The 16737-nt window shown below is 41.7% G+C and overlaps 1 protein-coding gene across 2 annotated transcripts in view; it reads left to right on the top strand.

Annotated features, from left to right (window-relative positions):
* The first annotated feature begins 6465 nt into the window (after window positions 1-6465).
* Window positions 6466-16737, top strand: part of Ift88 (intraflagellar transport 88) — a 106399-nt gene continuing 96127 nt past the window's right edge. The window contains exons 1-2 of one of the 2 annotated variants that reach the window (XM_028870417.2): window positions 6466-6601; window positions 13144-13239. In XM_028870417.2, coding sequence (XP_028726250.1) covers window positions 13150-13239 — 90 coding nt within the window. In that variant the 5' untranslated portion in view covers window positions 6466-6601; window positions 13144-13149. The remainder of the gene's footprint in view (window positions 6602-13143; window positions 13240-16737) is intronic. The other variant, XM_028870416.2, reaches the window with a different exon arrangement.

The raw sequence follows: 16737 nt of genomic DNA, 5'->3' as shown, positions 1-16737 counted from the left end.
GTGAGTTCCAGGAAAGGTGCAAAGCTACACAGATAAACCCTGTCTCGGGAAAAAAAAAAAAAAAAGTTACTGCAGGCTCTTTGCTAGTATTCATTATCTTCTCATAAAGAGGAAATCTCATTAGTTTAGGGTATTACAATTTCTGCTGGGTCCACTCCTGTCAATTGACAAAGTCTTAATTTTCCTTTTAGAATCAAATCAGAGATCTTTCCCACATAAATTTTTAATTTCTTACTCGGTTTACATGGTAGAGATATCTAGTCTAATATATATCTTCCCTCTGCATCGAAATCTCTGTTTGTGGGTGTGTCTAGAGGGGAATATGACTAGAATGCAGTTAAGTTCTGAATTCACATGATCTACATGTGTTTCTTTTATTTTATTTTCTACTAGAGCCAATTCCTTCTCCGCTTCAGCTGATAATTCTCTTGGACTATTTAAGTCCTTGTCCCCTTTTAGGTATTAGCCAAATTCACTAGTCCATCTTTAAGTATTCCAATGATAACCTGTAAGTTGGAAATGCTTCCTAACAATTTTTGAAAATCATTGAGAGTCTGCAATAGATCTCTCCTGAGTCGTACCTTTTTGGATCTAATTTTTTGGATATCTATCTTATATCCTAAGTAATTAATAGAATTTCCTCTTTGTATCTTTTCAGAAGCAATTTGTAGTCTCCAATGAGGGAAAACTTTCTTCTTCAAACATACTTTCTAAGGTACCTAACTTTGGATCAGCTAATAAGATATCATCCATATAATGATAAATTATGGATTGTGGAAATTTCACATGAATTGTTTCCAATGGGTTTTGCACAAAGTATTGGCACAGGGTGGGGCTATTTATTCCTGTGGGAGGATCTTACATTAATATCTCTTGACTGGCTGGTAATTGTTATAAGTAGGTACAGTGAAGGTAAATTTTTCTCTATCATTTTCTTGTAAAGGTATGATAAAGAAACAGTCTTTTTAGTTAATAACTGTAATAGGCCATCCTTTGGGCAAGGGTGTCCCATTCTGTAGGGAGTCCATAGGCAGTATTATTTTATTAATTGCTCTCAGACCCATCAGCATTCTCCATCTACCAGACTTTTTTTTTTTTTAATAACAAATACAGGAGAATTCCAAGGGCTGGTAGTTTCTTCAATGTGTTGAGCATTTAACTGCTCTTGAACCAGCTGTTCTAAAGCTTGTATTTTCTCTTGTTTCATGGGCCATTGTCCAACCCAGACAGATTCATCAGTTAGCCATTTTAAAGGTAGGACTGTTGGTACTTTAGAGAGTTTAATGGCAGTTGTGCTGTTTATGCACAGCCTGAAAGGTTGGTGGCTGTTTTTTTTTCTTTTTTATAGTATCTTATACTATTATTCCCAGAAACATGAATTGGTCTGTATTCCACTTCTGAGATTGGAGGAATTTTAATTTGGATATTCCACTGCTGTAATAGACCTCTGCCCCAAAGTTCATTGTTACCTTTGCCACATATGGCTCCAGCCTTCCTCTCTGACCTCCTGGCCCTATGCATTCAACCCATCTCGAACTTTGTTTTACTTGAGATAGGGTTCCAATTCCTAGAAATTGGACATCTATCCCTTGAAGAGGCCAATTCAGATGCCGTGACTTTGATATAATTATAGTAACATCCACACTTGTGTCTACCAGGCCTTCTAGAAGAACGCCATTAATTCATACTCTAAACTTTGGTCTTTTTTCACTTATGGAAGTCTGTCAAAATATTCATTTTATGATGTTTTTTTGAATTTTTGATCCATCTATCCAATCTGTTCTATCATCTAGTGCAATATCATTCTTTACATTAGACACTGGGTTATTTAATTGTCCTGGAGAGGAATTTCCTCCACAGTGGCTCACAATGTTTGGACCACATTCAATTTGGGGGCCTGTGAGAGGCCCCCCAAGGTGTTTCCCACCGGTAAAGGATTGCCTTGGTCTATTGTTGATCTGCATTCATTGGTCCAAGTTAATAGAACATGAGATTCTTAATCTCAGGGTTGTGGGCTCATGCCCCACATTGGGCTTCAGATAATGTGAGAAATCCATGGAGTCTATTTAATGAGCAAGGTAATTTATTAGGGGGTAACTCACTACAGCGTAGGTATTTATCGTGAGGTTAAGGAAAGCCCAGCTATGTCCCACACTGATCGTCTTCCAAGATCTTCCTGGTCAGTCCCAGCATCCAAACCATGAGGGAGAGAAGAGAGTGCTGCATAAGTGCATCCCAGGTCTTAAGGGTCTCAAGCAGCCACACCCCAGAGGCTTGTGCTTTAAGGTCATAGGCAGGTGTGGCAGTTACCTGCTGCCTCACTAGGGGCAGTGCTTCAAGGTCATAACTAGAACAGCCGTCCACTACAAGTATGGGCTCTTCATCAGGCTTCACTTTGCTCCAAGCACACTCAGGGTCTCATAGGCAGCAATTCAAGGGCACCAGACTCCCTTTTAACCATTTTCCATCTATAACAGCAACTTGAACATTTAATGTTTTTCCATGTCTTTTTCCCCATGTTTGCGACATTTCCCTCAGTTTTAATCAGCAATCTCCTTTACACTGAATACAGAGTGGTCGCCTTAAGCCTACAACATTCTCCTGGTTCTTACAATGAGAAATGTGTTTAGAGGAATCTTGGTGTTGAACCTGGCCTAAGTTCCCTTGGCAACTGCAGAACTTCCTTTCCTTGTGAACAACGAGGCAGTGAAATGCCAGGGTCAAATTGCTTTCCTGACAGGTAAATAAAAGACAGATGAGATCAAAGACCCAAAAGCCAACAGGGTGTCTGTCAGGAGGTCAAGTCTGACCCCTCCCTTTCACAGGTGAAAAGATGATTCTAGAACAAGAAAGGACTGGGCCAAAGATGCACAGTGCTGAAATAGTAATGCTGATGGGAGAACCAGAAACCCTGACTTAAACACGCTTTCCAACATACTTACCTCTCTGGGTCCAGGCCCAGGCCCCTCCAAGCCTAACACTGTGTTGAGAAGCCTTTGTTAAAAACCTTCCTCAGTTGGTGGTGGTGGCACATACCCTGTGAGGCTGAGGCAGGAGGATCATGAGTTTGAGACCAGCCTGAGTTACACTGGACCCCTTTGTGAACTCTCAATCTCTCTCTGCATAAAAATTTCCTTTTCTCAACTAAACTGAATTTTTAAAAATCTTATTAGCTGCTAATTTCTTTCTGATGTATAGATTTAAAAAGCTCATCTTAAAACCTTGCTAAGCTTATGCTTAAGATGGGGATTTGAGGTCTCTAAGTAACCCAGGCTATGGTCTGTGATGGTTTAAAGACATTCTTGGGCTGAGAATGTAAATCAATGGTAGAGCCTGTGCCTAACCTCATGCCAGGTTGGGCACTCCATCCCAAGACCAAAAGAAGCAAATATTTTCTTCAAAAAAATCCACCAGAAAACACATTTTAAAAACTTTATTAAACTACATAAAAGTGACATGCAAACTTCTAGTGTCAATTTCTTTCTTTCTCAACTTCACAGTGATGCAACTGCAAAGCACAGATGTTCACAGCTCAGCCAAATGATGCAAAAGCAGATGCCCCCATGTCTCTGACACCACAGTGGCCTCCATTCATGTCTCTACCGTGGGCTGCATTCATGATTCTCACACCAAGCCGCTGCTTTCCTTTGTTTTGTACTCTCTACTGAAAACTTAGGTTACGGCCTTCTGCTTTTTCAATCTTTAGTTGTTATTTTGTTTTGTCTGTCTGGTATTATTTAAACTTTCTTTTGCATTTTTTATTAGAATAAATTTTTTATACATAATGATGAAATTCATTAAGATTTATTTTTATGTGCATGATAACTATATGGGTTCTGGGAACTGAATCTGGATCCTGCAAGAGCAACAAGTGCTCTTAATCACCGAGCCCTCTCTTTGGCCCCAATAATGGGTTTTATTATGACAAGCCAAGAGGAGCAAGCCAATAAGCAGCATCCCTCCATAGCCTTTGCATCAGTTCTGCATCCAGGTCCCTGACCTGAGTTCCTGCCCTGACTTCCTTCGATGATGAATGCTGTAGAAATGTAATCCAAATAAACCCTTGCCTCCCTAAGTTGCCTTTGGTCATGGTGCTTCATCATAGCAATAGTAATGTAACCCTAACTAAGATACTCACCAAAAACAAAATCAAAACAGCAAGAACAGAACAAAACAGGGCTAAGGCAGACCGCAGCCAGCAGTGGCTTCCTACCTGGTGTTGTGATCACTTCTCAGACACACACTGCTATTTGTCACGGGGCCCTTGTCAGAGCCTGACTCATCCTCCAAAAGCATGTGAAAATAAATTTGTTTTCTAAACAAAGTTAATTTACCTCATGGATTTCATTGTAGTAACATGAAATAGACTAATACAATCCCCAATAACCAGCTAACCCTATAGAATCAGGCTTCTATTCCACTATCCATCAAGAGTTCCTGATAAATCAAAGGTGACATTCAAGTTACTTAAATATAGTAAAACATCCTTTGCTTAAACTTAATCTCTCAACCACATTCCTTCCAATACTTACACTTCCCTCCTGTTTAACACACTGGCTTCCTGGTCTTCCAGTGCTTTCTCTGTCTGATTTTTGCCTCCATGTCTGACCACTGAAGAGTCATTAAGGGCTCCTCTTCTATAAAATCTAAATATCAAGGCTCAGTTCTAGGATTTTTTAAGAAATGTTTTAAACTGGTATATGCTTACACAACAGGGTTCATTATAACATTTTCATACATTCATATAATGTTTTGACCCTGTTTAGCCACCCTCATTACCTTCTCGTCCTGTTTTTTGACTTTCTACATAACCTTATCCTAAAAAAAAAAAAACCTCATTCACAGGCTTCCAAACCATCCTTTTCAGGAATTACTGAATCCCAAGTATGTATCTCTAGATGGGAGTCTCTTTTCTGAGCTTGTTTATTGTGATGCTGGGAATCCAAATCAGGGCTTTGTACATGCCAAGCAAATGTTCTAACACTGAGCCACATGCAGGGCTCTCTGAGTTTTATATCCTTATACACAACTGCTTACTCAACACCTTTTCTTGGGTATTCTACAGGCACCTGGACTAAACTCATTTCCCCTCAAACCTGCTTCTCCTCTAGTGTTCTCCATATTCACATATGGAACTTGTACTCAGTTACTCGAGTCATGGGACTCATGCTTGTTTGCGTCTCGCTCACCCCACTCTATATGTAACTAATGACAAACCTCGACAATTAATTCAATATTGAGTGAACAAGTCAAAAATGTCTGTTGCCTGAGGAACTTTTATTTTAACAAAACATAATAATGTCTTCTTCTCAGACAAGGCCTGGGAACCCTGATGTGCAATCATTAAAAAAGATTCAGTGCTGGGGGTGGGGAGTGCAGGTCTTTAATCCCAACACTCAGGAGGCAGAGGCAGGCAGATCTCTGTGAGTTCGAGGCCAGCCTAGTCTACAGAGCAAGTTCCAGGACAGCCAGGGTTACACAGAGAAACCCTGTCTCGGAAAAACAAAAACAAAAACAAAACAAAACAAAAAACCAACAAAAAGGTTCAGTGAGTCTAATTTTATCTTTCTGTATCAAAGCCTTTGAAAGAAGGGCTCTATGGTGTTCACTAACTCAACAAGTATTTATTGACTGCTCTGAGTGATGCACGGTAGCCAGATACTGTCAATAATTGTAGGATTTATCCCACTTGCAAGCTAATACATTAGCTTCTGAATGCTGGTACAAAACACCTGTATCAGAGACAAAGTGCTTTAACCTTCAAAGTACACCAAGTAGCACGAGCCTGATCAACCTAATAGTTTGCCCCTACACCCACCTCCATATGTCCCGTGGTGGGTAAGATGGATGCTACATATGCAATGCCTTTCTGATACAACTGAGCAATTCAAGGTTAGTAAACCTCGGTGTTTTATAATAGACTTCAAGTCAACATGCCCAGCTTTTGTTCCGGAGGGAAACATTATTTTGCTATTAAGACAGGGTCCTGGGTGGCCCTGCTGGCCTCGTATTCCCGATCGTCCAGTCCACCTCCCAAGTGATGGGATCCCAGGCGTGCGTCATCACACCTAGCACTGCATTCCCTTTACTTTTTAATTTTTCCGATTAAATTTATTTAGAAAGAATCCCGACAGGATCATCTGACCATTTATCGTGTGGTGAATACAATTTCTACGCCATGTCCCACAGAAAACAGCTTTCCAAGGTTCCCAAGCCCTGTGTGATGGCTCGGGGACGTTTCATTCACTCGGCCATCTCGCTCCGGTCGCCTGCTCTCGGAACCGTTGCTTCGGGGCTCACACGACCTTGATAATTCCTTCTGTGATTATCCCTGGCGCAGGCGGCAACTCCCGGACAGCAAGCAGTAAGGCCCGGTGAACCCCGCAACAGCTCGGCCGACTCTGCGGTCCACAGTTCCCGGCAGCCCTGCACTTCCGGTCCCGAGCTTCCGGCCTCGCCCCGGCGGCGCGGGGGACTGTGGGAAAGGCTTCCTTGGATTCGCGCCTGGCAACGGCTGGGCGTCCAGCTCTGGCCTGCGGAGGCTCAGGCGTCGCGTCTTCCTCCGGCCCACTCGTGGTCAGCCCGCTCCCCTCGGCACGAGGTAGGAGAAGGGCCCGGGCCCTCGTGGCCACCCGCCCTGCTGCCCTGGTACCAGCCTGGTGCGTGAGCGGCCAGCAGGGTCGCAAGGGCAGGCGGGGTGGTGGCGCTCCAAGCCCGGCTCTGGCGAATGCGCTTCCGTAGCCAACACTTTGTTAATGCTCCCCCACAGCGAGTGGATATCCCTGCTCCAGCTCGCATGGCGACCCGGGCCAAAGTGACACGGCTTGGCGATGCCATGGCACTACTGAAACTTTCAGAGTTTCACCGTGGGTAACAGAGAATAATTTCTAATACTTTCGTCAAGTCAACCTTTGAAATTGCCTAGTAATCAGGAGTGAAGAAGTACAGAAAAGAATGCATAAAGCACAGTCTCACAAAGATTAAAAACGTATCCCCTAGGGTTTGGTTCTAGGACACCCACTTTCCCGGGATACCAAACTTCCCAGATGCTCATTCACATATACAAGGTGGTATGATATTTGCATTGTAGCTAAGACATTTTCCCATTTAGTCATCTTGGACTGTTCATTGCTCCATAAATAATCGTTATGCTTAATTTTTCAGGGAAAAGGAAAAAAAGTGTATATTCAGTCAATATAATATTTTTCCCAAATATTTTCAGTTTACAGTTGGTTGAATCCAAGGATGCACAGATAAGGATGGCTGACTACTGTTTTCCCAAGAGTCTTCCTAAGCCTAAAATTCCACTTTTCCTTTCCTTTTTCTTCCTTCCTTCCTTCCTTCCTTCCTTCCTTCCTTCCTTCCTTCCTTCCTTCCTTCCTTCCTTCCTTCCTTCCTTCCTTCCTTCCTTCCGCCCTCCCTCCCTCCCCCCTCTCTCTTTCTTCCCTCCCTCCCTCCCCTTTTCCTTCCTTCCTCTTTCTTTCTCTCCCTCTCTCTTTCTCCTTTCTTTTTTTTCCTTTTCCTTTCTTTCCTTTCTTCTTTCTTTTTCTTTCAAGACAGGTTTTCTCTGGGGCTGTCCTGGAACTCCTGTAGACCAGGCTGGCCTTGAACTCAGAGATCTGCCTGCCTCTGCCTCCCGAGTGCTGGGATTAAAGGCGTGGGCTACCACCACTTGGCACTACTTTTGCTTTTTATAGGCTTTATTCTTTATAGGCTTTATTCTTTATTCTGGTTATGAGCTTTGGAGAAACTACCACTGACATTTTGAGTGTGAACTGTATCATAGTAGAAGTATATAGAACTTTCCCATGCAAAATGTTTTTTGGGGGCAATATTGAGCTGATAGTATCCCAAATTATTTTTGAAACACCTTTGAGAATCTAGAAGCCCTGGGTTGTACTATTTGTCAGCCTCTTGTGACTGTTAGTAAAGGATAGTTAATCACTTAATCTTTGCTATCCTTGCTTTCCACATCTTTCAAATTAGTGCATTCCACTATTGGTCTGTTCAGCTATCTATGATGTTTCTCAGGTGTGTGTGTGTGTGTGTGTGTGTGTGTGTGTGTGTGTGTGTGTGTGTGTGTGTTTGTGTGTGTGTGTGTGTAAATCTGGTTGTAACCCGGAAGGAAGGAGGTCTAGTTTTAAATGCTGATTGTTTTAATACCTTATGGATAAATTCAATTGGCATCAGAAAGGTTTGTAAGCAGGAAGCTCTTCAGCATGGGATTCTGAAAGCATGTTCCCCGGAACCACACTTGGGAACTTGTTTGGAATCTAGGGTTGGGGAAATGGCTCAGTGGGTAAAGTGCTTGCTGCAAAAGCCCAAGAACCTTGATCCCCACCCAGCATGTGCTTAAAACTATAGTGTAGTGGCCGGTATGCGCTTGTACTCTCAACTCTGCAGAAGTGAAGTCAAGGGATTTGTGCTGCTCACTGGTCAGCTAGCTTGGCGGAATCTGAGTTCCAGGTCCCACTGAGAGATCTTGTCTCAAAAACAAGGTGGGCAGTGCCTGAACAGAAGGACACCCCAGTGTGACCTCTCGCCTCCACATGCACACGTACACAGTGTGTCTACACACATGCAGGAGCAACCATACCCACACAAAGAAATTCACATTCTGGCTGGGCAGAATGACTCATATCTCTCATCCCAGCTCTTGGGAGGTAGAAGCAGAGTTCAAGGGCAGCCAAGGCTACATAAGACCCTGTCTCAGAGACAAAAACACACCCTCTCCAAAGAAATTCCCATAAATTTACGTTCTGAGAGATCAGAGGATCTCCTTCATTGAAGATTTCCTGAGTCAGAAGCATAGATGGCTGGGGAGCAGCTGTCTGAAACGAACAAACCTTTAAGCTTCTGATGGGCGCTCAGGTTTGAGAGACACTGGTTTGATATCACAGTGTTCCCTCTTATCTGTGGGGGATACAGTCAAAGACCCTCATACCACACTGAACCCTTCATACAGTTTTGAAGGGTGAAGGGTCAGGATAAGGTTTGTCTGTGTAGCCCTGGCTGTCTTGGAACTTGCTTTGTAGACCAAGCTGGCCTTGAACTCACAGAGATCCACTGTCTTTGCCTTCTGAATGCTGGGATCAAAGTTGTGTGCCACCATGCCTGGCCTTGCTGTTTTTGTTTTTTTCAGATACATATATACCTGTGATAAAATTTAAATTATAAATTAGGCACTGTAAAGAGCCCAGCACCGAATCCCCGATGTGTGGCACAGTGTGGGAAATGTGGTGTATTGAAGACCCACTCCCTGGCGCCGCTCAGGGTGAGCCCAAGTCCTTCTGATCAAGGCCCAGAAAAAAGAATTAGGCACTGTAAGAGATCAACAGCAATAATATGTTCTGTTTCTCTCTCTCTCTCTCTTTGTTTTTTTGCTGTTCTATATTCACTTTCTTTAATAAAGTGAGGTGGTACTTAAATAGAAAATACTTTCCAACTTCTCTTTGGCATGTTTGAATTGCCAACACCTCTGATCTTGGGCTTTGAGACCAATGATAAGGAAAATAGCAAGGACTGCAATACCAGAAAAATTAACCTGATAACTGAGATAGCTGCTATGTGGCTAATGGGCAGGCAGCCTATACAGTGTGTATACAATGGAAAGGGAATGATTAAATCCCAAGTGGCAGTGTTTAGGGTGGTATAATATTTTATTACTGTGCTCAGAAAATGGGCAGCTGTTCCAGAAGCTTCCTATATGGCCCAGCAATCCCATACCTTAGTATATGCCCAGTAGAATTGAGCATACACTCTGCTAGAGAGATGGCTCAGTAGTTATAAGCACTTGTTTCTTTTCCAGAGGACTTGAATTCAGTTTCCAGCACCCATGTTGGCCAACTCCCAACACAGACACATACATTTTAAAAAGAAGGCATATTCATGTAAAACTTGAATATAAACATTTGTAACAGGGTTATTCATAAAAGCTCCAAAGTAGAGCTAACCCGATGTTCTTTTACTAATGACTAGAGAAGCCAAATGTTGTAAATTTATTATTGAGCCATGAAAAAGAATGCAGTATAATGAAACTGCATCGTGAACCCTGAAAACATGCTAAATGAGAGGAGTTAGGCATAAATGCAGCATGCTATATGGTTTCATGCACATGGAATGTCTGGAATTGGCTCATCTATAAGGATCCGAAGTTGTTTAGTGGCTTTCAGAGGCTGGGGAAAAGGAAGGATGGGAAATAATTGCCTAAGAGCCCTCAGGTTTTTGTTTTTATGGGATGAAGAAAATGTTCTGGAATTGGATAGCAGTGATGGTTGTACATCTTTCGAATATACTGAAACCCAATGAGTAATATGCTTTATTTATTGAGATCTAAGCTGGCCTCTAACTTGCTATGTAGCTGAGGCTGACCTTGAACTCGTGAGCCTTCAGCATCTACTTCCTTAGACTGCCACCATGCCCTTCATGGTAGTTTAAAAGGGAGAGTCTTGATCTTTTAAGATAGCTGAAGTAAAGAGTGAACATGGTTCACTATTACATTGGCCCAGAAAATGCTACACAACCATGCGAACCAAGTGGTTCACGTCTGAGTGTTCTATTGGGCGTGGTGACACGTGTCTTTAATCATTGCCCTTGAGAGGCGGAACCAGGCAGATCTTGGGGAGTTTGAGGCCAGCCTGCTGTATATAATTAGTTCTAGGCCAGCCAGGGTTCTGTCTCAAAAAAGAACAAAACAAACAGAAAACCACCAACCCCCCCCCCCCACACACACACACACAAACAAACAAACAATACAGTAAAACAAAAAACACTTGTGAAACTGGCCAGGTCATCAAAGGTAGGCGTATCAAACAAGAGCCACCAAGTATTTGAAAGATATCAGTGTAAAGAAACAGTTCACACCACTCTGGGGATATAGTGGTGGAGTTGGTAGGTGTGCCTAGGCAAAACAGTGGACTTGACCCAAGGTCAGTGGCCCAAAAACGAGAGCTAAAGTTTTGGTTCATATGTTAAAGAATGCAAATAATACGGAACCAAAGGTTGGTTTGTTTATTATTATGTGTGCATGATGAGGGTGAAGGATGAGTACATGCCAAGTCCACCTGTGGTGGTCAGGGGACAGCTTTATGAAGTCTGTTCCCTCTATTTACCTTGATGTGGGTTCTGGGGATGGGACTCAGGTCACCATGCTTCTGTAGCAAGCACCTTTATCTACTAAGCCATTTTCTGGCCTCTGAACCGAAGGTGTAAATACAGATTCTCTGGTTATTGAACATCTACAAGTAAAGCCCCCAAGGTGCACTGCTGCACTTTTGGAGTTCATGGTTGCGTTGACCCATGCCTAAGCTCCCCTGCCACATTGAGGTGATCGTCACTGACTGAAAAGAAACAGGCTATTCCTGGGCTAGCAGAGGAGACTCTACTGGAGAAAGATTCCAGGAGAAACCAATGAAACAGAAACTTACAGACAGGAGAAATCTGCAGAAAGTGAAAGCAAATACGGTTTAAAATGGGGTGGGGGGATTTATAGTATATGAATCCCAAAAGAGCATTTTAGTATTCAAAAGGTTCTAAGAAGCCACATAAACTTGGTAGTATGACAAACAATACGAGTGTATGGAATTCTCTTTGGAATTTACTAGCACACCTAAGATATAAGTTAGCTAGACATTGCAGTCCAGTGCTGTATTTCTTGACTATCTTACTCACCACCACTCCCAGTCTTCCTAAAATACTGACTTGACTTCAGCCGAATTTTGGGCCCTTCCCAGATGCTCATGTAGTGAGTCAGTTAGAGTGTATGAGTGCAGTGACCACACAACTCTCCTTCAGTCCACTTTGTATTGCCATGCTTTTCTGCCTACCTTCCACTTTCTCAGCATTTAGTAGGAAGACTTCCAACTGTGCAGCTTTTTTACAGTGACTCTGCTTGCAACCTGGGGCCTCCCATCATTTTCTATACTTCCTTGTTATATATCCACCCCTCTCTCTCTCTCTCTCTCTCTCTCTCTCTCTCTCTCTCTCTCTCTCTCTCTCTCTCAATATCTTCTTTTTGTACTCTTCAAAGTAAATTTCCCCCTGAATACACCGCATGTGGCTTATGTTTGGACGTGTATTTAGATTTTTTTCTTTTGATGTAAAATTTGCAAAGAGCTGAACTAAGAACACATTTGCTGGATTTTCTAGGTAGATGCTCTACCATGGTGTTACACTCCCAGTCCCTTTGCTGAGTTTTCATGTTGTATGCCAGTGTGACCCAAATCCTTGTCAAGATAGAGAACATTTATTGTCACTCCAGAAAATTCTCTCATGCCCCTTTTTATTCACTCTCCACCACCCAGCCCCAAGAAGCAGCTATTGTCCTGACTATTTTCTCCTCCAGATTTGTTTTGTCTGTTCTAGAACTTACAGAAGTAAAACAATGCCCAGTGTGTTATTTTCTGTAAGGCTTCTTTCCTCACAGTGTCTACTCCATGTTACTTGTCGATGTGCATTTTCTAGTTGTGACTAGTACTCCCTGCATAAGTATGCCATGTTATGCTCATCCATTCTGTCGTAGGGAACCTGGTCTGACCATTTGGGGCTGTTGGGAATAGCATTGCTATAAATGTTCTTGCATTAATATTTTGGTACACATATGTTTTCATTTCGGTTACAAAAATACTTGAGTAGAATTCTATGTCATAAAAGGTTAATAGTATGAAGCAGCAGATTTTTTTGCAGTTGTAACATTTTATGTTCTCACTAATGATAGCTAGGTATTCTGGTTGCCCTGTGTCACTGCTGACCTTGTGAGTTGTTGCTCTTTATAATTAGCACTAATGCCAGGGGTATAATGGTTTTTGCCTTATATTTTAATTGATTACTGCATTTTTTTCTGTACTTGATATTAACCTCTGTGAAAATCAGGGTAACCAACTACCCTTCTCATTGCCTGCTACTTACATAGAAGATGTGGAGCAAACAAGAAGTGAGGGTAGTGGAGGTGTGTTTTGACAGTTTGGGGAATTTGGAAAATATGAATGAATGTCACTGTTACTTGCTTGAACTAAGAATTATTTTGTAGGTCTGGGTGTGGCTTGTAGCATGCTTAGCATGCATGAGGCTCTGGGTTCAGTTTCTAGCATCAGAAAAATGAATTCTTATACCAGGAACATTTTTATGTTGCTGATTTTTTAATAGGTACAAATGATGGAAAATGTGCACCTGGCACCAGAAACAGATGAAGACGATCTTTATTCTGGTTTTAATGACTACAACCCAGCCTATGATACTGAGGTAAAAACATTTTTACATTGTTCTTTTGTTAACCAGTTCAGCTGATTTATGAAGACTTTGGGTTTAATTGTGTTTTGCTTTGTATGTGCTTCAGATCAAGTGCAGTATTAAAGAGTAGGCAAGTACTTAATGAAGAACCTGTTTGTACCAGTGACAGTGGCCACAGCAGAGGGCAAGATCATGAGGAAGCTCACGTGACTGAACCAGGATAGCTGTGCACTTATATACTCTTCCGCACGAGCTGTCGGCATAAGTAAAGGCTTGGGTAACCTGGAGACACCTACGATCAGTTTGGGTTTTGTTTATTTAAAAGCTTCTTTAAAGATTTAAAAATTTTTGTTTTATGTGTATGAGTATTTTGCCTACATGTATTTATGTGCACCGTGTGTATGCCTGGTGCTTACAAAGGTCAGAGGAGGGCATCAGATCCTCTGGAACTGGAGCTATAGACAGTTGTGAGTCACTGTTCTAGGAAGCAAACCCAGGTCCTCTACAAAAGCAGTAAGTGCTCTTAATCCCTGAGCCATCTCTCCAGCCTCAGTTTGTTTGGCTTTTCCAGTCTCCACTGTCTTCTAATTTGGGATGTGTTGACATATGAGATCCTGTCATGGTCCCCAGGGATCATGGACCGGGAATGCAGCTCAGCGGATAGAGTGCTTGCCTGGCATGCACAAGGTCCTGGGTTCAGTCTCCAGCATCATCCTCAAGAACCTTAGAGTAGAGACCACCTTTGTGCCATGTAGTGATTTTCTCTTGTTATGCATGTATTTTATAGAGAAATTAGCAAATCAAAATGAATATAGAGGGAAAATTACAGACATAGAAACTGTTACTCTGCAGACTAACTTACAGTGCTTATCTTACCAGATTTTCCCTTATGCCAACATATATGTATCTATGTATGTTTTGATAATATGGGATCATGCTGTGTATTGGTATTTCTTTATGTCAGTTAATCTGTTTGTTTAATATTTAATTTTATAGTAATTACAAAGATGAAATTACTACTAAGACAAATTTGGATATTTTCACCTATTTACATCTCTTATAAAAGTTATAGTTTCTGAATTTTATAACAACAAAACAAAACAGAAAACCTTATAAAAGTTATCTTGGGGCTAGAGAGATGGCTCAGAGGTTAAGAGCACTGGCTGCTCTTCCAGAGGTCCTGAGTTCAATTCCCAGCAACCACATGGTGGCTCTCAACCATCTGTAATGAGATCTGGCGCCCCCTTCTGACCTTTAGGCATACATGCAGACAGAACACTGTATACATAATAAATAAATCTTAAAAAAAAAGTTATCTTAACCAGGTATGGGTAAAAGAATGAAAGCATCTGGCATAGTGGTAGCACACACCTTTAATGCCAACACTTGAGAGGCAGAAGCAGGCAGAGCTCTGTGAGTTTGAGTCTAGCCTGGTTTATGTAGTGGGCTCCAAACCAGCAAGAGCTGCATAGTGAGACTTCGTCTCAAAAACAAAGACAAGAAAGATGTGCTTGTTAATTTATTTGCAAATGCATAAGAATAAAATACTAGTGTATGTGGCCTTTAGACATTCTCATTCTCTTCTAGAATTTTTCACATGGCTTTCTGGAGTTTTTACTTTGGTGTAAAGTGGCTCTCTGTGAATGTGACATGTAGAGAGGAAGCAAGAAGGAAAGGAAATAGAGATGGTGGAAATCTGTGTGGTCCTGATCATTACAGAACGTGAGGACAGTAGCCGGGGGTGGCAGCACATACCTGAGCACTCCTCAGAAAAGTAGCAAAATTTAGAGAATTGGAGAAAATAAATAATAAAAAAATCTAACAAATAACAGTAAAATAGTTATAAATAATAAAATAACAGATTCAGCATTCAGGAGGCAGAGGCAGGTAGATCTCTGTGAGTTCCAGGACAGCCAGGGCTTCTCGAAAAACAAAAACCAAAAAAAAAAAGGAGGAATATTTCAGTAGATAACTGAATGATTTGAAATTTGCGTAAGATGTTCATGTGCAAGTTGATAATTAAGGTACAAAGAAAAAGTTAGAGTGGTATTTATTGTTTGTAATTGAAGCATTGATTGGCCATCTTTTTAAACTTGTTGGTTTAGTTAAGTTGCCCAATTTTTTTTTTTTTTTTTAAGACAGGGTTTCTCTGTGTAGCTTTATGCCTTTCCTGGAACTCACTCTGTAGCCCAGGCTGGCCTCAAACTCATGGAGATCCGCCTGGCTCTGCCTCCCAAGATTAATCCCTAGGATTAAAGGCGTGCGCCACCACCGCTCGGCCCTTGCCCAATTTTTACTACTAGTTTGGAGATCTTAAGGGATATCTTTTTGTCAAAGATCTGCCAAAGTAAAGGTATCAGTTATGGTGGTGGCTGCCTTTGACTTTAGACTCACATAAAAGTTCCCAGTTTTTATGACTAATAGTTATGTATACATTTAATTTTGTAAGTTTGATATGAAGTTATAAGTATGAAGCATATATATTGTGTGTGATATATATGTATGTAATTTATATGTATGTTTTATGTATCTATACATTTATCACATATAACTTGTATGTGGTAAAATCATGTTTTAAAGTTTATTGGACTAACATCCTGGTTATGTAGATATTCAGTTTTGATTATCCATATAGTTTTTTTTCTAGTTAATTAATACTGACTATTTTACAGGCATTGGCTATATTTATTTTTCAAGTGTTTTGTAACAAAATACCTGAGTCTGCGAACTGTGTAGAAAAGCAAAATACTTAAGCCACAGTTTTGAGGCTGAACATCCAAGATTGGACAGTTGTATCAATTCATCCTCGTCAGTATCACATTTAATTACCATTCTTAGTAATATAAATATTACTTGGCTATATTACCATTAGTATGGTAAGTGGCATCGTGATGAAGTGTCTACAGGAAAGACAGATCACAAGTGAGGCAGACAGCCATAGTGGAGAGGGGCATCTTACTCTTACAACACCCCATTCGCTCAGGAACGGTATTAGTCATGTCTGAGCTCAGCAGCCGCAATAATCTCACTGCCTGGCCCAACCTCGTGAAGATCCACACTGTCTACACCACCACACTGAGGGCTGAGCCTCTATCCTTAATCCCTGGAGGCAGAAGCCGCATCCAAACCACAGCACCAAGTGTGCTTTTTAGGAAGCAGCCTGAAGTACATCAAAGGCAGGTGCGAGGTTGTGTTCAGTGTATCTGAAGTTAGTCCAGAAGCAGGAAGTGAGAGCTGTTCAGAAGACAGGCACTTGGTAAGACAGGATTCCACATAACTCAGGAACATGTATACCCTGCCTTGACTAGCAGGCCTTTCCTCAGACTTCCTCGGGGAAATTAAGTGCAGGTCAAGAGTCAGAAAAGTGTATTTCAATGGAGACATTGGTTCCCACCTGCACTGCAGGTTTCCACTTGTTACATGGACAAACAGAAAAGGAACAAGAGAAATTATTTGCCTTCTTGCTTGTAGAGAATATGGCCCTTTCCATCCTGCAGCTTCCTTAGGTCG

The sequence above is a fragment of the Peromyscus leucopus genome, chromosome 9, assembly GCF_004664715.2.
Source record: "Peromyscus leucopus breed LL Stock chromosome 9, UCI_PerLeu_2.1, whole genome shotgun sequence".
NCBI lineage: Eukaryota > Metazoa > Chordata > Mammalia > Rodentia > Cricetidae > Peromyscus > Peromyscus leucopus.
The sequence above is the reverse complement of the archived record's forward strand: the minus strand, read 5'-3'. Positions and strand labels throughout refer to the sequence as shown.